At 40.6% G+C, this 24,082-nt stretch overlaps 1 protein-coding gene across 8 annotated transcripts in view; it reads right to left on the bottom strand.

The window, feature by feature from the left end:
- The window catches only part of ITPR1 (inositol 1,4,5-trisphosphate receptor type 1), a 209,085-nt gene that overhangs the window by 139,270 nt on the left and 45,733 nt on the right, over positions 1 to 24,082 (bottom strand). For all 8 annotated transcript variants that reach the window (XM_083424530.1, XM_083424535.1, XM_083424528.1 and 5 more), the window contains one exon: positions 5,766 to 5,881. In XM_083424530.1, the coding sequence (XP_083280656.1) occupies positions 5,766 to 5,881 (116 nt within the window). The remainder of the gene's footprint in view (positions 1 to 5,765; positions 5,882 to 24,082) is intronic.

Raw genomic sequence — 24,082 nt, 5'->3', positions numbered from 1 at the left:
CCAAGGGTTGCCGTTCAAAGGGGGTTGTAAGAAATTAAGACCCAAGAGATTGGGACCCTTTGAGGTCATTCAGCAGGTCAACCCAGTGGCTTTCAAACTCCGGTTACCCAACCACATGAAATTGCATCCAGTGTTCCACAGGTCATTACTGTCACCGTACAAGGGGGGAGGTGAAGGGGAGCACACCAGGGGACCAGTCTTGGAAGAGAGGGAGAGCAGTAACCATGTAGCGGAAATCCTCGATTCCAGGTGGAAGGGCAATCAGGTGGAGTATTTAGTGGCGTGGGAAGGGGAACCGGAGTCAGAAAACACTTGGGTGACAGCAGAGGAGGTCAATGACGAGATTTTAACAGAAACGTTCCACCAAAGATTCCCAAGGAAACCACAGCTGGCAGCAAGGTTTAGGAGGGAGTATTTCGGCACCACAGACGAGGAAGAGGAACTGGAAGGATTCGCGGAGTCGGAGTTGGAAGAAGGAACGGACTCAGACGACGAGGAGTACCGAGAGACTAGGAACCGCAACAAGTGGAGAAAGGTGTTCGAAACCTCAGACGATGAGGAAGGTTCCTTCCGGGGTTTTACCCCCTCCCAAACTGTAGGGGAGGAGACGGGAGAGGGTGAAGGGGGCCCTGGAGGGGAGGTGGATGTCAGGGAACTGCCATCGGCAGCACCGGAGGTGCCAAGGCTCTCTGAGGTAAAGGGAGACGTAACACCTGAAGAAGGAACCAGTAGGGGGCGAACAGGAATGTCAAGGGAAGGAGAGTCGGAGGAATGGCTCAGAGATGCTTCCAGTGAAAATAGTGGGGATGTCTCAGAACCTCCTATAGGGACACCCGTTCCTCGCCGGAAACTGTCACGCAGAGAGGCCAGAAGACGTGTTTCCGTTAAGGAGCTTTTATGTTGGAAACGTTTCCGAAAGCAACCACTTTCGGATTCTGCTAGCGACTGACGCAGCCATGCTGGAGGGGCTCCGTCACAGGCAGAGGTTTGAGAAGCTGTTCAAACTCTGAGGGATTGCAATTTACACACAAGCAGCTCTTCATCCCATCACAACACGCATACATGATTCATTAAAAAACATACCGATAATTACAGTAAAAACAGCACAACACCAGCCCTTTCATTAAAAGCAGCCAGTACAAGGATGGAATCTGTCTACCTTCTCTAGGGAGGGAGTTCCAAAGTTTTGGAGCAGCCATGAAGAAGGCCTTCTCAGGATTAAGAGAAAGGCCTCCCTCAAGTATATAAACCCAGGCACATTCGTATGAGGGAATGCAGTCTTTCAGAAAGCTTGGACCTAAAATGTACATCTAGATGGTTTGTTGCTAGTTCAGTTCCATCATGAACAGTGGTGGCCTACAGTGCACTACAAAAGGAACAAGAAGTCCTGCACTGTGGAAGAAAAGTCATCTTTCGTATTTCACAGAATGTCTCCTAAGACAAACATTCCTTTTTGACGTGCTTGCTAAACAGGGTAGTCAGCTTTCCATTAAAACATGCTGGAAGTGGCTTTACATTGCAAAACACCAAGAAGGATATTTTGGAACAACCATACAAGGTTATACAAGAAGGAGGATATAAACCCAAACAATTGCATTCCTCTAATCCATCCTTTAAACAACAACAACAAAAATCAAAATGAAAGAGAATACTTCAAGTGTATCTTACACTTCATTCTTTCAAGAAGAGAACATTTTTTGAAAGGTGTTAAATGGAGGTATAGGGTCCCACAACTCTTGATACTCAGAATCCCAAAAGTGTTAAATTAAAAAGCGTTCACAAGATTAAGAAACCTAAAATATGGGGTTACTGTCTACTAGTAGCAAAGCTATTATATTTATCTAGATCCATTTCAGTCAGACTTGGGTCAGGAAGACATCTTGGTTAGCCCTGGGTAGCATGGGAGCAGCAGGACCAGAGGAAGATCACTTCGGCCACAATATTTGGTCCCGGAACACACACAACTGCTAATTTGTGCTAAGCCATGGTTTGGCTTAGTGTTGTAATGTGTGAACTCCATCAGTGTCCTGGAGTCACAAAATTTTTCATCATCGGTAATGCTTGGAAACGTCACAGCGCTTTCAAAACCATCAACCAGAGTAAACTTCTCAATTGAGGTCCTGAGCTGCTGGAAGAGGTGGCAAAGAACTAGATGTGGGTTAACAAGTATAAACATCACAAAATGACAGTACTGTAATGGCTTACACACAAGGGGCACACGCGTGGAACGACCAACTTTTGATGCTGAAGAACAAATCAAACCAAGCACTATATGAAAAGGCCACTAGGTGTCAGCTTTCCAAAAGGAGCATTGATTTTTGATGCCGGTCAAAAACTTCAGCGTCCCAGATTCCTAAATCCCTTAAATGGCATTAGCTTAAAATAACCTGACCCTTCGCATTGGTTGATCTGCAGCAGAAGATGCTGAATTCCATTGGTAGACACACAAGCCAAAAATGCAAGTGATTAAATATTGGAGTTTTAACGTTTCCTTAAAGATTACTCCAAACCCACATGACACAAAAACAGTAAGACAGGAAACTGCTTTCACGTTCCGCAAAGACTGCGCCAGGAATTCTCAATGAACAGTCCTCACACACTAAGATGCTTGTGTGCTTCTATGCTGGCAAGAGATTCATGCAATAATACACACCATGGTACCACTTAGGCATCTTCTAACCATATTAGTTTGTTTGCAGCACAAACAGCAGAAGAGCCCATTGGCATCTTGAAGGCTAACTCGTTTTATTATGGCATTATGTATTGTGATGAAGGCTCATGCTGTAATAAAACTGCCGTAATTAAACTTTTACTGCTACAGGAAATTGTGGTGTCTAGGTCTGCGGTCTACAGGCACATGCTTCAGCTGTGAACCAGTAAATATGTTTTCCTTTAGATTTACCCCTGAAAAACAAACTCTGCTATCCCTCCTAAATGCTTTTCTTTTTATATACTCATGTGTGTAGTTTAGGTTTGATAAAACAAATTATCATTGTTAAAAAAAATCTCCTGGTTGGTGTGATAGTATGCTCAGATCTTTTTCCTGATGAGCCATTCCTTTTAAAACTCTTGTATATTATAGAAATCCATCACTTGTCTGCCACAGTTAAGTATAGCACTGAGATCCATGACTTGCTGAGGCAGAGATCTTTAAAAAAAAAAAAAATCTGCTTGCTTTGAACACTCCCAAGTCATTTCAACTGTTTTTGAAACCCCTCTGTTTCAGAATAAGTTGGTCATGAGACACTGTGGGCCGTTGCGAATTTGCTTTTAAAAGACAGACTCGTACCTGCTGTGACTACAGTGAAGGTTTACAAGCATCCAGTGAAGGTAGTTTTTCATATGTGGAACTGACCTCACATGCAGGGTAAACCCATTATTAATTATTTCCCAAGAATAAATTAAGAGTTAATACACTTGGCAATTATACACTCTGCTAGTTCTTTGGATTAACCATGTCTCATTCCTTTCCCAGAAGAACTTAGCATAGTCCAATGAGCATTTGATTTGTTCTAGCTAGATCGATACGTGCAGGGGTATTTTCAGGCCAAAGCATGCCAAATACATGGCGCCAATGCAAGAGCTATATACATTTATTCTGAATGGAATGTATTATATACAAAACTGAACATTTAGTGAGTCTTAATCATGATGTCACAAAACTGGTCACTGAAAGGATATTCATCCATCTCAGAAAGGAAAGAATTAGGGAAAAGAGGAAATAATAATAATAATAATAATAATAATAATAATAATATATTTATACCCCACCCATCTGACTGGATTTCCCCAACCACTCTGGGCGGCTTCCAACAAAAGATTAAAAATACATTAAAACATACATTAAAAACTTCCCTAAACAGGGCTGCCTTCAGATGTCTTCTAAATGTCAGATAGTTGTTTATTTCTTTGACATCTGATAGGAGGACGTTCCACTGGGTGTTCCACTACCGAAAAGGCCCTCTGCCTGGTTCCCTGTAACTTCGCTTCTCACAGTGAGGGAACCACCAGAAGGCCCTCGGAGCTGGACCTCAGTGTCCAGGTTGAACAATGGGGGTGGAGATGCTCCTTCAGGTATACTGGGCTGAGGCCATTTAGGGCTTTAAAGGTTCAGGGCTTTAAACACACATTTCAAATAGGTTTCCTAAAAATAAAAAAAAAAGCCCAGTAATTTTTAAATAATGGGAATATAATAAAATAATCACTTGTTTAAAATACACTCCCATTTCAACTTGACTGTAAGCCTTTGCCTTGTATTTATGTACTTCATTTAAAGTATTTTAGGGATGCGGGTGGCGCTGTGGGTTAAACCACAGAACCTAGGATTTGCCGATCAGAAGGTCGGCAGTTCGAATCCCCGCAACGGGGTGAGCTCCCGTTGCTCGGTCCCTGCTCCTGCGAACCTAGCAGTTCGAAAGCACGTCAAAGTGCAAGTAGATAAATAGGTACCGCTCCGGCGGGAAGGTAAACGGTGTTTCCGTGCACTGCTCTGGTTCACCAGAAGTGGCTTAGTCATGCTGGCCACATGACCTGGAAGCTGTATGCCGGCTCCTTCGGCCAATAAAGCGAGATGAGAGCCACAACCCCAGAGTCGGTCACGACTGGACCTAATGGTCCAATCGGTCACGACTGGACCTAATGGTCAGGGTCCCTTTACCTTACTTTATAAAGTATTTTATGTACTTTGTGTAAAGCCAGCTACAAACTGCAGGAATAAAAGAACTTAAAAGCATCTGACTTCAATTATGAAGTCTTCATTTTCAAAGTAAGATAGACATAAAGCTTATTCCAGTTTTGTTCACTACCCATGTAGAGAAGTTTATTTTCAAAAATTATATGTTGTTACTCACACCACACTTTCATAGTAAGAGATTTGCTTACTGCAGAGATGAGAACTGGAAAGTCTAATTTTTTTAAAAAAGCAGACTCAGGCACAGTCAACCTGACCAACGTAACTGTCTAAACTATGAGTACTTTCAGCAACAGGCTTGTTATGAGAAACTACTGTGTAATAAGAGGTTTCCCAGCCTTTCCTTGCCAAGTTGCTACCACATTTTTAATGATTCAGGTCTGGGGAAAACACCTTCTCCCCTACCTGAAAGGGGGTAGGCATTGTTTCCCTGTGGAGCTCTCTCGTTCTACGCATGCAGAATCTATTCTAGGCCCATGTCCCTCATTTCTATGCTCTTAGTTTCTTGCACTCTCTTATACATGTAGCTGATTGCAGATGTTAAGAAAAAGTATCATCAATTCTGATTCCCCCCGCCCCATTTGACCTGGGTTTGATTTGTTCACATGAAAGCATGTATTGAGAAGACCCCTGCCTACCTCTTTGCTAGCCAGCTTTGTCCACACCTAAACAAAGACCCCCCTCACCCTTCACACCTCCCCATCCCCTCGCAGTTTGCCCCAAGCACCTCCCCTCAAAGATCGCAACAACCCCCACCCCCTTTTAAAGGAGAGCGGAGGTGCTTCCCAGAGTAGCTTAGTAAACCGCTCTGTAAAGTGATACTCCACTCAATTAAACAGCTTGCCTAGGCAACCTGCCACCAGCACTAATTGCCTGCTCACCTGCGTGTCGTTCACCATAAAGGAGTTGGCATGGCTGCCTGTTGACAGCCATATGAACTGCAGCATGGCAACAGTCTTACATATATGCGTGTCTGTCTCTGTGTGTAAAAATGATTATCTAAAAGTACTGTAACATAAGATGTTGAAATCTAAAAGTGGCATAAGATGAAGATCAAGATCAGTACCATACTCACATGTAGCTTGTTGAGCAATACAGCGTCAGTTGTGCTGTTAGCTCCGGGCTTAGCAGCTTTCCAAAACTGCTTCTGTGCAGAATAGCGATTCATGGGACATAACTTAAAGAGGCAATCTACAAAGAGACATGAAAAAGAGACATAGTTTAGCCATAGTTACATGATATTAGTTTTATCAACTATTATTAGTTTTAATAGCGTACACTAATTTTAAATATTGGGGAGACATTTGGGAGATTTTTTTTTTTTTTAAGGAAAACAAAGCCATTGTATAAAACCGAAGAATTCATTATTCCATGATTTAAACACCGGAATGGTGGTATTTGACCTCAAATCTGCAAAACACAAATAGTATGTTGATTTCTATATAATCAAGCACGTGATAAAAGAATTTGTGCTTTCCAGGTTTAATTCTCTTTAGCTCTAGTACACAGATCCAGATTTGGCCATCTAGATATGGCTTGATTTTTATTTTTTTGAAAAGATAAATTGATGATTCATATAATATTTTTTGAAAACTCAGAGGAAGGCTGTGACATTTATAATTCTGGAATCAAACTTTTATGCCCTACTCTTATATGGAAGTGAAATAGGGGACTTTAAAGTAGCACTAAGAAGATTGCTGCATCAGTACAACCATTTCTGCTTGTTTGATGGAATGATCTCCCTTTTTCTTGCCCCACATGCCGATCTGTGGGTTCTCCCCAGAGCCTATCAGGTGGGCAAGAAGGGAGGAGAAGGGGGCAAAGCCCTATTGCACTAGCAGGACTTGACAAACTGGCTACCATTAGGCACAACTATTTAATTTTACCCACCCTTTTGACAGTACAACTAATGCAATTTTGTTTTCAGAATAAGATCTGGCAGGTCTATTTTACGAGCAGCTAACCTAAGGGAAATCCCCTCAATTCTTGTTGAGGGCTGAAACTGGGATATTACCTAGCAGAAATGAAAGTTCATACACAGTAGAATTTTTACTTTCAAGACTTAATCTAAGCAAGCAGATGCAATCTTTTTCTGACTCAAATGTTTGATTTCACAAAGTTGCTCATATGGTTCAGCTATATGTGCCTTCTACGTACTGTTTTCAGGAAATGTAGCCACTGAACACAAACTGGAATCCAAACGCAAATACATTATTTTGGGGCAGAGATTTTATTTATTGGCAGGATTAAAGGCACCCTGATATGCAACAATTAATTCCACCTATTAATAGCCCTATCAGATTTCATGCCAAGGAGTGTTCCAAGCCTTCTGCGTTTTCAGTGAGTTTCCTCCACAATTTCAGACAAAGAAAGGATATACATGCCTATGATTCTATGTGTTGTTTAAGTTACGGCATCATACTTGTAGAGGTACAATGTTCCCTACAATTCCACTGTAGCCTTTTTCAGGAGGTATGGAAATGGGGAAAGCTACCATCTGATGGGGCTGCAGCAGGGTTATAAGCATGCTAGATCCAGCTTCCTGGGTCTGTGGCTTTCAAATAGTTATAAGGCCTCCGTGAATACATCTTGTAAAATCCAGATTGCAAAATGTGTAAGGAATCCTCGTGGATACAAGAAGTTGTCCACTGCAAAAAGTCACATTCTAAATCATGGAAGGCAACAAAAATGGGGATAGAGGGTGGCTCTGATATGTTATCAGATATCTGATATCCCTCACCTGATAAATTTTTTTATTTCCATAGTTCCTGTGGAGAGATTGGGTTATATCTCATAAAATGCAATGAATAAGCTACTGAAAAATTAAGAAAATTATTCAGACCAGCAGAAAGAATAATCTATCCTGGTCAGTGAAAACAATGACAGGAGTTGAAACTATGGAAACTTTTGCCTTGGCAGCTGTGAAACAATGGCAAACCTCTTGTGGCTTGAATGAAGCTCAGATGGAAGCTTTTATTTTATTTTATTTTTAAAAAAACCACACCAAAAATAGCTCCCTTCTTTACGAGCAAATTGCTGTGTACATTTTAACGTTGTTGTTTATGCTTTGGTTCCATGATCACTTAGATTTACTTATTGTTTAAGTGGTTCCTTTGGTCTGACATTTTCTTGTTGAAGCTTACAGCTAAAACAGCTTATGGCTAAAACTAACAAAATCTAGTCAAGCAAGAAACGCTTTTTCAAACACCAAAATAATTGCATTTTGAAGCAATGTATTTAAATAGGATAAATGGACCTAAACAGGAATTATGGGCCAAATCTACTTATGGCAACAGACAAATACTAAAAAGGTTGTAATAGTTGTTTGCTCGCAGAGATTTATACAAGTTGCAATACTCTCTTCTACAACTGGCTTAACATTCCACCATAGAATGTGTGAGCGCCACTAATGTGCAAAGTTTCATATCTACATCCAAAGTAAAGATTACTTTGCCATCCCTCACAGCAGTACCAATCTTCTGAGCAGCTATAATTTAAAGGACCCATGACTATGCCATCAGGCTTTTCAAGCTGAGAGAGAAAAGCAACTGTAGACAGGTTCTGGACATTTAATACCTATGACTTCCTTCTGTTTTGCCATAAGCACCAGTGAGCAAGCATGTGACATTTAACCATTTAAGTAGCGAAACAGGTAAGTGACCTTCTAAGGGCTGCTTATGGAGTTTAGGTTGTCAATCACTGACTGCTGCTTGTATTTGTGGCATGAAGCAAATATATTAATGTATTGTAAGTTTCAGCAGTGAGGGTTTTTAAATAGAACATGTTTTAGCAAGTTCAAGATGCTATTTCCACCAACAACTTGGGAAGCCACAATTAGATATAACTGCTTGGGAAAGGGGGAGAGAAAAGGAAAAGAGATTCTCCCTAGATCAGAACAAATTTCCCCCTCATCAGTTGCTAAGCAACAGATAATGCAAAAATTAAATCAAGCTCTTTCAGAATTGAGTGCTCCAAGTAACCATTAGAACTTCTAGCTGCCAGAAAAGTGAAAAATAGAACAGCTGTTCCAAGTGCCTCTTTGCAATTATGCAGAAATAAAACTTTAGGCTGTTCATTATGTAATGCAATAGACAATGCAATGTTATATGCAGTTGCACAATCAACTTCAAAATATGGCTTAATATCCTGGTTTGCCTAGAGCAGTTAACCATAGTCCCCCAGTTCGGACAAAACAGGAAACGATGGTTAATTAAGAAATTTAATCACAGCTTGCATGGCGGGGCTCTGTGCATGAGTAAAAGGCCTGTGCATTGTTTCAGCTTAATAAGCAGATATAGGATCATCTGAAGCCTCTTACTAAATTAAGGGGGGAAACTTACTTCAAGGGATCTTAGTATCCCACATCAAGTTATTGAAAAAGACAAGAAACGAGCCAATCTAACCTATTATCCCATTCTGCAGGTAGTCAGTCCCAATACTCTTCAGTAGATAAAATACATTGATGGCTCAAGGCTCAAATCATTTAGACCTGGAACAACAAGTCACCTGGATCTTATCACTGAAAGTTATTTACTATCCTACCCGCTCAATTATAATCCTAAACTCATTTCAGAAAGAGTCCTGGCAAAATGAGAACAGGAAATCTTGGGAGCCACAGCTAAATAGTTAGATTTGAACCCTAGCAGATAATCTGCAGGGTTTTAGATACAGAAGATCTCCAAACATAATCCTGCCATTGGACAATGAAAATACTTCAGTCCTAGGGGCCACAGGAGGAAGTAAGAAGTATGCATCCAGGCAACAGCCTCATGAGAACTGAATATGGGGGTGGGGTGCAGTACGGAACAGGGAATAGAAGGATGTACATTGTATTTTAGGTAAACCACACTGAGATTCTTCTAGATCAAAAGAAAGAGCAGAAAAGAAGAACAGAATCTTCCATTTTATTGACCATGATCACAACAACAACCCCTTCCCAATTCCATTAATCAAAACAAAAACAAAGCAAGAATATTTGACTTTAAAAAGAAGGAAATGGAAGAGGGGTTAAGCTTTCAAGTTGAGTTTTTCCCCAGACACTAATGTTTCGAATTTACATCCAAATGATTTGCAGAGATTGACAGCTGTGACTAACACAGAAGGTACACTTCAGGCTGGTATTTTTGTATTGCAAATTGTAATCAACGTGCCAGCCACAAAGAATCTTCATTTCTACCAGAGAGAGAAATGTATTCATTTGCCATTAGCAATCAGCAAATGGTACTTCCAGGAATGTAATAATGTAGCAACTTGGAGAATCAGGGGACAAAAATATTTCCCAACCAACTGGAATGTATTTAGGTTTGCACAGATTTTAGATCAAGCTAAGGAACCTGTGGTCCTCCAGAAGTTGACTGACTCGAATTCCCATCCGTTTCAGCCAGAATGCCAAAGGTCAGAAATTATGGAAGCTGTAGTCTTGCAACATCTGGAGATCCACATATTCCTCATTTCTGGAGTAGAACTTCTAGGTAATGCCATGGGTTGGGCCCAGAACATGCAAGTGTGAGCAAGACAGCTATTGCCTCCACCTGCCTACTCACCCTCTCTCCAGGTTCCACAGTAGAGAGAATATCATGCTTTCTTGCCCCTTCCCCACCACTTTGAGAAGCAGCAAGGGAGGGAGACACCACTCATTCCTATTGCTCACATGTTCCAAGGGAGGGAGACTCTACTGGGCACAGTTTTAAAAAGCCAGAATTCCATAATGAAACAGGTAATGCAGTGTGTAAAGGACATTAGAAGCAAGGACAGAAGTGCTAGCATTATAAGCAGGAAAACTAACACAACAATCTCTCTGTCTGAATGCTCCCAGGGGAAAAAAGGGGTGAGTTCTGTGATAGTGTTGCAACTTTGAATTGTTTCCCCCCAGTTTGCTAACCTGACACCTGGTTTCCCATGTTTTAAGCACCAGACTATATTTAACTGATTTAACTGATATTTGACAGTAAAACGACAGCACCACCTGGATGTACTTTTCAGTTATTGTTTTTGTGTGTGTGTGTGTGTGTGTGTGTGTGTGTGTGTGTGTGTAGCAGCTTAACTTGTGCTTCATTCACCTCAGGCTCGCCATTTAAAAAGTTACAGCATTGAAAGAGACGTGTTGATACCTCATAGCTTATCAGTGGATGCCATACAAAGAATAAATATAACATACAGAAAACAAAACCATGCATTTAAATTACCAGAAGGATGTGAAGAAACAGTTGCAATGTGAGAGGATATTTATAACAAAACCCTGTTGTTACATTTTAACACTGGTAAAGAGTGAACTGTATGAAGAGATAAACTGTCAGTTGATTTCTGACTAAAGCCAGGAAGAGATGCAATGCATAGGGGTTCAGTTGGCAGTTTCCCAAGAAACAGCTAGGCTGTTGGTTTGTGGTGTTTTTTAAAAGATCTTTACATACTTGGAAGGTTTTCTGTGATGGCAATTAACACCAGAACTTGGCTTTTATACAAGAAAGGAGAGTTGGGAAAGGGTCAGATTATGATAGTGGAGATTCTATTTAAAAAAATAAAACAAACAATCAGTCCTTAGTTGCCGCAGATTCACAATTCCAAGGAGAACCTAATGACTGGCCAGAGGGATCTAACTGGAAATACCATAAGGGCAAGCAGAGCACTGTTTGAGAGGGAAGGGGGCTAGTCAATGAAGCGCCGAGGCAGAAGCTGAGAAGCCAGAAAGGACAGGAAGTCTCCAGAGACAGTTTTCTAGGATAGCCTCTGACCAGAGCTGAGGTCGCCAACAGCTGGCCACAGGAAGACTTCAGAGGAGGCAACTGCAGTATTTTCCTGGGATCTTCAAGTTACCTGACCAGAAGCTTTCAGGGGAAAGCTGAAGGGAGCCTTTCAGAGGAACAGAGGCAGCCTCAAGGAGATTGAATCTAGTGTGAGTGATGAGCCAGTCTTGGACTCCCGGCAGTGTGTTCACTCAGCCCCAACTTTTGCCACGGCCATGCCCACTTGCAGCCCTATCCAGGTAAATTGTAGAAAAGGTACAATATTAGAAACGTTTTATTAAATACGATGACCCTTGAACAGATGGAACAAGCCACTTCCAGAAACTCTAGAATTTCCTTTCAAACACACTTAAGAGAGGGCTGGTCAAGCATCTCTCAGAGGCCAACACAGCTCTAAATGCACTTATATTCTGTTTACTTATTTCCCACAATAATATAAAGTTAACGCTATAAATATAAAAAATGTATGTGAGCAAAAAGGAGGAAATAAATACATAAATAAATGATCAAATGGGCTGAAACACGTTAAATTAATGTTTGAAATGCTAAATTTGTTTACAATGTAAAATAAGGATTAACATTTACTTGTGCTTTATTGCACCAATGCATGATAAAAGAAAACCCTCAATTTTTTAATGAATAAATTATCTGGTTCTTTAGCCTCACTCACACTTATAACATTAGTCAACTTATGGGTGCTGGCTAATTAAAAAATATATTTATAATCCATTATTTCAATGTAAAATGCTCCATTAATTTTAACAGGATTGCATGTGGATATCTCTGCAATGAATTGTGGTTACTGTCTCCAGCTGGGTTAGATTACTGTATTTTTCCATGTATAAGATGCCCCCATGCATAAGACGTCCCCTATTTTTTTTTTTAACTCTAAATTAAGAAATCAATATTTTAAACACCTGAGATTGCCCAAACTTGTTGACCTTTTTTTTTAGGAAATTCACACCCAAATGTGCTGCCGCTGAGGGAGGGAGGCAAGGCAGGGCAGATGGGTGAGTGATAGCTAGCGACAGGGAGAAGGATTCAGAGCCAAGCAAGGCATGAAGATGGCGAACACCAATCAGAAGTAGAACAGGCAGCTGAAGTGCTGGAATGTATTTTTCTGTGTATAAGATGACCCCTGTGTATAAGACGGTCCCCTATTTTGGACTAAAAAAAATAAGCAAAAAAATCCACCTCTTATACATGGAAAAATACGGTACCTGCAAAGTGACTTCTTTTTTTTAAGGCATGTGGAGAAAGACATTTAGAAGCAAAATTGCATTTTCATATCAGTCACACATGCTTTTCACAATATATATTTAAGTATGCGGGTCATATATTAAGTGCCTATGAAATACCAATCCACCTGTTCTCATTCCACGATAGTAATTTATAATAATAGGAATTCAGGTTGATTCTAAGTTCACAGCTCCTTTCAAATAATAATAAAAAAACCATTTGCAAGTCTGAGGTCACCAGTCACACTAGCTATTATTTCAAGAAATTTAAGTTTTATATTCTTCAAAATTATTGGAAATAGAATCATTAAAAGGAGAACAGTGAATGGCAGGCAGGAGATTGCAGTGTGGATATATGCTAACATCCTGCCCCGTCCTTATGACAGAAACAAAATCTCTGTCTGTCTCTGTGTATATCAATATTAGACAGAGATACCATGAAAATCCCTATGGAAGAAACAATATTTTCTGGAAACAGAATCTCAAGCATATCTGGTCTAGCAACAAACAGCACTCTATAGTTCTACTAAGGGATTCATATTCACAGACTTCCCTGGTCCGACTGCCACAATTTCCAATTGATTGCATGCATGCTTTAATAAATGGGTAGCTCTTTAAAAAGCTTCAGATAATGCAAATCTGAAGAAAGCAGGAAAAGTGTCATTTGGTTTGCCTGTAAGTAGTTGATTTTTTTAGAAAACAGTGGGAGGACAAGCCAGGCCATGACAGGGACAATAGTTTAGTCTCTTTCCCTCACGAACCCAAACTCATAACCCTAACCCCTCAAATACTAGCTTATTTGCTTTTTTTAAAAGGCTATTCAATGACAAATCTATGTGACAAATGCCATATCTAGTTTTGTCCTAAGTTTTCATTCCTAGATTGGCATGGGACAGGGAAAATAACTGATAAATGGAGAAGGTGGCCACAACGTCGCCTGCTCCTTATTTGCTTTCAGTAGTAGTGTGAAACTTTGCATTAAAAATGCAGACAGCCACAAAAGGCTCAACAAGAACTGTAATTCTTGCAAGGTATTTTATATTCAGGTACGGTTAACCAAGTACAAAATATGCATAATGTTGCAGTGGCAAAGGGTATGCAAATTTCAATTGTGACTTTCCCCCTTTTTGAAGGAGGGAAGATATAGGCTGTGTAGAAACTTCTGAGCAGAAACAGGAAAGCCACATTTGAAACAAATGCACCATATTCAGCAATCTCTTGACTAGCATATATCAGTTGGTGACAGAACAGTGGGAATACCCAAACTCTTCCTTCCCAGCTAGAGAAAGGACAGTAGCTTTGAATCCCCATTACCAGAATTAGAGCTGCCCCAAATATTCTCCATTTTGTTCTCAGTCAGAAGCTAGCAAACTAGGTGGAGCAGCTATTGTCCCGTCCCCTGCCAAAGAAAAATCCAGTTTATGCGAATATCTACCCCACCCCACCCCACCCCCATCCAATCCTGTTTGGCACCATTATTCTCTCTGATGGCTGCTGTTTCCTCTTTCTGCAGCTCACCCAAAGAAGGATCATGCAGCAAACCCAATGCACTGCACTGCACACACAATCAGATTTGGCTACGTGACAATGTTAGGGGGGCCCTTGAGGATGCTTGAGAGAAAGGAGGCAAGTGAGGTCAATGTAAATGAATAAGTGAATGTTTTCAGAAGTTCCGGGGGGGGGGGGGCATTTTGGGAACTCCTAGAAACAGTTTACGGAAAAAACAGAGCCTAGCTGATGCACTCCACTTGTAGAATATCAGATTCTTATTTTCTTAATTTTTTAATGCAATCTAGTATTTGGCCCAAGAGATAACTGAGTGAAATGGAGAAAAGTTGGAGATGGGTAAAGCAAACTGGGATTTCAATAATAATAATAATAATAATAATAATAATAATAATAATAATAATGCAGTATTTCTTTGCTCTGTATTTTCATATTTAGCAGCAAGGTAAATAGTACCTGGGACGTGGGTGGTGCTGTGATCTAAACCACTGAGCCTCTTGAGCTTGCCGATTGGAAGGTCGGCGGTTCAAATCCCCGCAACAGGGTGAGCTCCCGTCGCTCAATCCCTGCTCCTGCCAACCTAGCAGTTCAAAAGTACATCAAAGTGCAAGTAGATAAATAGGTACCACTCCGGCAGGAAGGTAAACGGCGTTTCCATGCGCTGCTCTGGTTTTGCCAGAAGTGGCTTAGTTATGCTGGCTACTTGACCCGGAAAAACTGTCTGCAGACAAACGTCGGCTCCCTTGACCAGTAAAGCGAGATGAGCGCCGAAACCCCAGAGTCGTCTGCGACTGGACTTAACTGTCAGGTGTCCTTTACTTTAAATAGTACCTAGCTGCATGTGATGTTCTCTAACACTCACCAGACAGCTAGTTAGAAAGGGCTTGGGGAGTCTCAGAAAGCAAAGCAAGTTATAGAGGAGATAACTACGTTTTAAAAGGTCAGTGTTTGTCAAACTTCTATCGGCAGTCTTGATTGTGTGAGGTGACATGCACAATCCCCAACATTTAAGAGCTAGTTTGTATGATCAGCAGCTTCATGAATTTGTTGCCTAAAAATGCAAGTGTGTGTGTGTGTGTGTGTGTGAGTGAGAGAGAGAGAGAGAGAGAGAGAGAGAATGAAAGAAAGAAAGATCAGGCAAAACCCGTTGTTTCCCCATATCTACAAGAGATGAACAAAGCCCACTGGTCATTTTATAAAGCTGATAAAGTACATTGTCTAATATTAAGACTTAAACAGGATAAAAAAATACATCCCTGAAACTACTACTTAACTAGTCAGCTTTAAACTATCATTTTCAAAGCATACTTACTAATTTTTTGGTAGTACTACTTCCCTATTTTGTTAATGCAACTTCCCTATTTTGCTCAATAGTGCCCTTCTGCATATCTCTGAAACCTGTAGAATAACATGGCTCAAAGCTGCTTTTTGAATGTTGCACAGTTCCTGTTTAATTTTAGATGCTTTTAGGGAAAGACCCAACTGCTCAGGCTCAGAGGAATTCACCCTTCTCTTCCCTTCTTCCCGCCCTGCTGAGCCCTTCAAATCCTTAGTGGAGGCCCAAGACAGTCTACATTAAACAACTACAATCTTTTGGCAGAGGATCAAAAATTATTGTAACATAGCATGGAATTTCTCCATCAAGACATTTTTAGAGACGTGGCTTTGAAACTGTCTCCCACTTCTTCCGAAAAGAAACAGAGAAAGTTTCTCACTTGGCAATCCTCTTGTAATCTGAGATAAAAAGTCAACAGACAAAACCTGAATCGCTCCAAATATTGAAAGATAAGTACCTGTTAAAAGGTACGACCCCCAAACTTTTAAGTGCAATAAAGCCATGTGTGGCAAAATGAACATAGGCTTCAGCCTGATCCAGCATAGCGTTCTCCAACTAATATGTTCTCAGAATGCCCAATCAAGATGCCTCTGGGAAGTCTGCTAGACGGGCCTAACTGCAACATGGGAGTGGTCTAATTGTTCCCACACAGCCTCAACCTATCTTGGAATATAACGCTCACCTGTGACCACTGAAGCTTCCAAAATCTCTATAGCTCTAACTTCCCCTATGAATGTAAACAGAAAGAGACTTTGGGCAAGTTGGTAAGCAGCTCCAACTCAGGGCTCCATGATTGTCTCCAATGCACTACACCTGTTCCATATAGGGTCCTGGGGAAAGATGCCTGCAATGGGCCCCATCTCCAAGTGGGCTGCCTCCATGTCATTGCCCAAAAGGAGAGGGGCAAGGGAAGTGGAGGGTGTTGCTCTCTTTGGCCCATCACTACTTGCATGCTTGTGAAGGGCAGGGGGAGGAAGGAGCAACAATGATGGGAACCATGGAATTAGTAGCCAGCCCATAAATTCAGGAGTGTTGGCCTTCTCAGGTCTCCAAGACCCACCCTGCTCACCAATTCTCTTCTTCTGCCTTGGTCTGATCCAAGTCTTTGGTTCTTACCTGGACTGTTTGCCTACACGTGTCCTTAGTGTTCTCCCGACCCAGATATGCCTTATGCTTTAACATGCCCACAGCTTTCCCTTTCCAAAATTACAGAAGAGGCACAATATCGTCAACTCAGCTATTCCGGCACTTTTTAGAACACCGAAAGCCATTCTCAGAGGAATTGGCATGCATGAAGACATTGAACTAAGTGGACTTTTAATTCTCTCAAACGCTTAAAGATTCAATGACACAGATATAGGCAGAACAACCTCCCACCAAGCCTATTTCCTATCCACAATAATCCAAGTTGATTAACACTGAAGATTTCCCTATTACTGAAAACAATCTCCTTAACTTTGGAGGAAGGGAAACGAAAGTGGAAAAATAGTCCCTAAACTAGCAGAACAGTTCCTTCCAGAAGCAACAAGGAGCAGAGCGTTACCAAATAAGGCAAGTGAAAGCTAAACGCCAGAAAGAAGCAGGCCTCATTGTGGGTATTTTTTATTTTTTATTTTTTTGGTGGTGTGTGCTAAAGATCAGACAGCTGGATAATAGAAAATGCAACTATACCAGCATTATTAGAGTGGTTCTCAGATGGGAAGAACAAATGTTCAGAAACCATGAACGGAAGCAAGGTCTGCCAGAACAAGGGACCTAAAGGCATTTAAACCAGGCTTCAGAATGCTACCACATATTTTTAGACACAGAAGAACATATTAAAGTCTAGAGTTAAACAGCCTATCCTGTCTTTTTCAGCAGGGTAGTTAAAGCTTAATATTTGCTTGTGCTGTTGTTGCTCATGAGATACAAGCAATCACTAGATAAACAACTGCAAGTTTAAAATGCAGAGTGCACCCCAGTATAATATACAGTACTTTACATTAGACACTTGTGTTTTTGTGGGGGTTCCCCCTTTTTTTTCTTTTAGTGCTTTAACACCTCTCTTCTAGGTGACTGTCATTTCCACTGTAACACTTAAGCAAAAACCATACAAAATGCTCTAGACATAAGGGTATTCACACCTTGGAATGTAAATGCTGCAAGATAAATTCTGAGGAAAAAATTTAAAATGTTGAGGAGCATAGACAGCTTAACTTATGTGCTGTGTGAAGAAATACTTTCTTTTGTCTGCTCTACATCTTCCAACATTCAGCTTCATTGGCAGTCCCTGTGTTAACAGTAGTGCCCTGAGAAAGAACTATCTAAGATTGTCAATTAAGTTCAAGGCCATGGCAAAATTTTAACTAGGACTGCACACTTTGCCAGCTTTAAAACCTTTACTTCTTCAGAAACCACGTTTCTTTCAAAAACTAAATTGATTTCTGCTTCGAACCTACATCAGGAGAATAATATGAAGTTATTCTCATTGCCTATTCAGTTACAAAGCCCTAAATAGCACGGTCTTTGAAAATCCTACTTGCTGAACCACTTCAATATGAGGAGCATTCAAATTAAGAGAGCCTTACAAAGCAGGATTTTAAAAAGGCGTCCTGTTTAATGGATGTGCGTTTACAGTAATGATAATGTGCTTCAATGTCTCACATCTTTTGAATGCCTTAAAAACAAAAGTGATTTCTGCATATCACTTTCAGGATATTAAGCTATATTTCAGTAAATAGAATAAGCCATAAGAATATAAATGCATGGGTGGTAGCAAAAAGAGAGGAAGCGGCTAAGCTGGGGCAAAGAAATGAGAATGTGGTTAAAGTATGATTCAACATTAAGTTGTCCTCCAGCACAATCATTTAGTATATTGCTCTGGGAAGCTGCCTAAGACATTTGTCAACCAAGAGAAACAGAACCAGCAGTCAACTCGCATTTCCTGTTTGAGCAGCCAGTCAGTGGCTCAAGCTTCTCCCCACACATCTGGTGTTCCCACGGTTCCCCATTTAGACACTCGCCACTGAAACACTGCAGAAAACATGAATCAAAGAACTGGGGCCTAATTTGAAGGTTCCCCAAAGAAAGCTTCTACAGTGTGAGCATCGTGGAAGACTTACAGTGCCTCTCACTTATGACAGGATTGATGCATGCTATTTTTAAACACAGGCTACATCACATGCTATACTAGGTGGGCAGAAGATATTGCAGAAGCACCTGGCAATGCTGAACATATTAACAGGTATCTGAATAAAAGAGAGAGTCCTTTCCATCCACTAATGGTTCAATTTTCTACAAATATTCACACAACACTTTACCCATCATATTTTCAGGATATAAATAAAGCAGAGTGTAGAATTCACACTACATGACCATGCATGCCTCTAATTTAAAATATGACCATTTTACCCACTGGACAGGAACAGTGAATGAACAGGTGCTAATTTGCAAAAGACAAGAGGATTGCAATAGAGCAAGGTTAGACACATGGTATCCTCCAAATGTTGTGGACTAAAACTCCCATCCGCCCCGACCAGTGTGACAAGTAGTCAGGACTGATGGGAGTTGTAGTCCACAACATCTGGAGGGCACCAGGTTGGCTACCCCTGTGCTTGAGCATTAGAAGAGAGAGAAGAAACATAAGAGTAGCTCTAGCTGCCTCCTGAAGGAATCAGTTGCTCAGTGTCCAGGAGGAAACATGGTTGACGTGAGTCTCTCAGTAACAATAAACAGAAGTCCTGTGATAGAGGGTAAAATCAAGCAGGCATTTCAAAGTCAGTAGCAAAGATGTCCAGGGCCTCCCTGATCAGCTTTAACGGAAAGATCAAGCAGGCATTTCAAAGCCAGTAGCAAAGATGTCCAGGGCCTCCCTGATCAGCTTTAATGGAAAGAGTCTCAATTGTTGACACTCCAAGACTGATGGTGGAAATGCCTGCTCTAAAAATTAGATAATACTCTCAGAAAGAACTAATGTGTGATTTGAGAATGTTCCTAAATCCAGGTTCTCTCTGGGATGCCCAAGTGCAGGTAGTGTCCAGGAGCATGTTTCATCAACAAGTGGATTTGTAAATTATGCCCCTTCCTTTTAAAAAAAGAGAGGATTTTTATCATTATGGGGTGTGCCCTAGGAACCTCCTGACCAGACTAATATATTGCATGTGAGGCTGGCCTTTAAAACTGCCAAGAAGCTACAAAATGTGGCAATTAGACTGGTTTCAGGTGTGAGGCACAGAGAACAAGATGCACAACTTAGCATGAACTTCACTGTTTGTCAATTCCTTTGCAGGTTAATCTGAGGTGCTGCATCTTACAGTCTTCATAGACTGGGACCAGCATCCTCTTTCTTCTTCGTCTTTGAGACCTAGGATTTAAAATGTGCTGACAGTATTATTGGCAACACAGGTTGCTGATGATGGGGTGGAGGTGCAGAGCTTATCTTGAGCATTTTTTACTAGCTCGTATCGCAGAACATTTCCACTGCTGCTGCTATTGTACCAGAATAAAAACAGGGATCTTGCAATGTACTTCTGCCTTCTATAGCTTGTCTCACTATGCACTATGCAAAGGACTTTCAGGTGAAAAAATACAAGTCCAACCATTTTCATATGCAGAGCTGCAAGGCTTTGCACATCTATAGATTTCTGAATTCACCCCTGATACCATTGCCATGTTAGAACATCAAGGACACGAAGATAAAATCAATGCAGAATTCGCTGCCTCTGAAGACTTCGCCTGAGCCTGTGCCTATTTCAAAAGCAGTATTAGGCCTACTTTTGAGTTACTGGGACATTTTACTATTTTTAAAGTTACATTTTTTTTTTTCATTTTAGCTAAGTGGCTTTTATGCTTTTAGTACTATAGGTTATTGGTGGTTTGTTTGTTTGTTTGTTTGACAAACTGTTAGCCACCAAATGACATTAGGATAAAAGACTGAAAGATAATTCTGTATGTGTCTATTCAAAAGTAGAAATGAACAAATCTATGCATTTTGGTTTCTTTCAGTTTTAAAGTACTGTACAGTTTACCTCATTTTTTTCCCATCCTTCATTGAAATAAAGACAAACCTGCATGAAAAATTATACTCATTCTCACGAACGTTTTACAAGCCATTCCATCTATTATTTTTACCTGCTATTTCCCCAATACATACGGTTGGATGCTTTTTGTTGCTGGACAACTGCATTACAATATCCAAAGTATCGCTGTGCAAAGAGCAAAATTGACAGGTTCGCATCAAAATGCAAACCAAGCAAACTTCTCCTTCATCCCACATTATTTTTATTATGTATTTTGTGGTTTTATATCTTTATTTTATTATGTGAACTGCCCTGAGACCCCCCAGGTATAGGGCGGTATATAAATTCAATAAATCATCATCATCTCCTCTACACAGAAGCAAGTCCTGCTGAATCCAACAGGGTTTCCTCTTGGGGGAAATGGGTAAAGAACTGCATCCTGAATAAGCTAAATTAACATGAAGTGTGTGATCAACGGAAAGGGCAGAAGGAGAACAGGAAACAGAAACTCTTGCACTGGATGTTCCACCACTTGTTTTCTTGCTGTTAGTGCTTTAGAGAACTAACAAGGTCCTCCTACTTCAAAAGCAGTCCACCAGGACTGTATCAGCAGTGACATTTGATATCTCATTCTACACCGTACTGTGCCAATTTCTGTTCGCTACCACAGAAGAAAACTGGCTCCCAATTAAAATGCCACCATCTGATATTAGGCCTCCCACGGAAAAGGTTTTCTTCCAGGCAAAAGAAAATCTCAAAATTTAAAGCCAGAAACCTGACTTATTACTGAAGCTGTTTGCAAAAATTAACTGACCCCTGAGCTTCAAGCACAAGTTTTAGCTTTTAATCCTCCCGTTTTAATCCTACGCCATTTAGCTAAAATCTGATTTCCTATCTAAAAACCTACATTTTCCTTAAAAGCAATGACATTGTCACTAGAGGCTCATGTGGCCTCAGTAGCTATGGCTGCCTATTTTCAGCTCCAGTTCCTTTTGAGCAGAGATGACCTGGACCATTGTACTCCGTGCTCTGGTAACTTCCAGACGGGATCATTACAACACACTATGCAGGACTCCCCTCCAAAGACAACTCAGAAAATTCAACTGGTCGAAAATGCAGTGGCCTGATTCCATTCAGAATGCATACAGTCCCTGTGATAAAAAACAGTGGAACTGGTTGCCAGTTCATTTCCAGCTGTCACACACTGGGTCAACATCTTCATTGAGCTATCCACTATGATCCTGAGGTCTTTTTTGTGTTCTGTCAGCACCAATTCATATCTCATTAGCATATTTTTTTTTAAAAAATGGGGTTGGTTTTTTTGTTTTTTGTTTCGGTCCCAATGTACATCACTTTACACATGCTTAGATTGAATTGTATTTTCCATTTAACTGCCCATTCACCCAGTTTGGATAGATTGTTTTGGAACTCTCTGCAATCTTTTATTTTTAAGCACGTTGAGCAATAGGCATCAGCAGTGATTAAATAATAAAGTAAAGGCAGCAAGCAGTGGGGAAACACCCTTTTAAAAAAGCCTGCTTCTTCGTTAAACTGTTTGTGACCAGAAGGACTACCTGTACCCATATGAATTTCCCTGTGCTGTAAGATTAGTATCCAAGCTCTTCTTTGTTGGTCACCTTTAAAGATCAGTTAGACTGGCAGGCACTAGGGATAGGGTCTTATTAGTCCCCTTCTCCAAGAATATACAGTTGGGCCCTTCAGTTGTAATATTAAATAAGACGTTGAAAACCCTCCTATTTCAATTAGCGATTACTTGATGTGAGGTTTGTTTCTATAGCTCTGGAAACAGCTTTATGCAGATTTATATTCTAACATTGCTATTTCATTAATCATGCCTTAATTTTAGTGGGTCTACTCAGAGTAGGACTTACACTGAATACAACACACTGGGTGAGGTTTACATAACCAGCCCTATCAGTGGAAGCCTTGTGCAAGGACTTCCACTTGTGTGATGGGACTCCCCCCCCCCCATTGCATCCCTCCAAAATTGGCTTGGGGCAGTCAGGAGAACCCCTAGAACAGCATGGGGGGGGTGGAAGGGATAGTTCTACCTGGCAAGCTGAAATCCTTGTATAGGTAGAACAACTGAAAGAGATGGTGGTGTTGTATTTCACCCAATGATTCCAATTTTCAATTGAAAAACAAATTTACATTCGACCAAGTCAAAAATATTTAATTCCATTCACCTCTGGATATCATACAAAATAGATTCTGATGAAGTTTATCCAAAATTAAGTTAGCTTAATCTTCTTATTAAAATTTTAATATCCTGGTTTCAGAAATATTATGCACATTCATATTATATAATCTTAATATACTATGTTTTGGTATGTTTTTATATACAGTATACTGTAAGATGCCCAAAGTGGCTGGGGAAACCCAGCCAGATGGGTAGGGTATAAATATGATTATGATTAGCATCATCATCATCATACATTCTCTCTCAGGGATACAAAGTTTAGCCCTAGTTTAGCTACTTCATCCACAATTCCCCCAAATTCCCCCAAATGGTAACTCAAATCTCTGGTTTTAATTGGCTGCTGCTGACCAATTGCACTCTATTCCCTTTTGCCTATTACCTGATCCTCCATTGCCTCCTTTTAGCATCACAGCCTCTGTCCTTTCCTACTTTGCCATTAACTTTTCTGAACACCAACTAATGTACCAAGGCAATACAGAGAAGGACAAACCCATTTCATCTGCTAGTGGAGCAAACCTATGCCAAAGTGAGGGTTATTTAAGGTAAGTCTAGCCTGGCTATACATGAAGAACTGCTGCCAAGGAACTATTAAGTACCACTGTTGAGAGCCAGTGTGATGTACTGAGTAAAGTGTTGAACACAGGCAAAAGAGACCCAGGTTCAAAACTCCACTCAGCCATGAAACTCATTGAGTGACCTTGGGCCAGCCACTACCTCCCAGTTTAACCAATCTTTTTTTAATACAGTACAGTGGACAAAATCCATCAGCCCCTTGGAAGAATAAAAACACTCAAGCTAGTCTATATTTTCTATCTAAAGTTGTTTTGGCTTAAAATAAAAGATTGTACTGCTTAATAGAAGAATTCTGTCTTCTGGTGGAGGACAGAATGTTACTTTGTCCATGCTTAAGATGCTAATCATGCATCAATCACCTGCTGAAGAAAATTATATCTCTATTGCCAGGTACAGTACTGGCAGTTAAAATACATCTTTAGCTTACGTTGAAAGGCAGGGGGTACAAAGAGAAGCTGCCAAAACTCAAAGTGAAAAAGGACAAGGATTCAATCCAGTTATACACCCTATTTTACAGAACAATCAGCTGAATAGTTTCAGTCAAGGTCTCAGCTTTCAAAATATGTAGGAGAAATCTTAGGGGGTCGCATATATTAATGGAGCTTTAGGTCTTCCATGAAGGTACCAGAAGTCATAAATCTATCCTGCAAGGCAATATTGCTCGATCCAAAAACAAAACAAAAATCAGTGATAGATCTGATTTTGATTGGGTAACAATTTTCTAAATAAATAAATGCAGGCAAACAGTTGCAGCATGTGAGGCTTCCACAAATCTACT

Source organism: Podarcis tiliguerta (genome assembly GCF_965153285.1).
Source record: "Podarcis tiliguerta genome assembly, chromosome: 2".
Taxonomy (NCBI): domain Eukaryota; kingdom Metazoa; phylum Chordata; class Lepidosauria; order Squamata; family Lacertidae; genus Podarcis; species Podarcis tiliguerta.
This window is presented reverse-complemented; position numbering and strand designations above follow the sequence as displayed.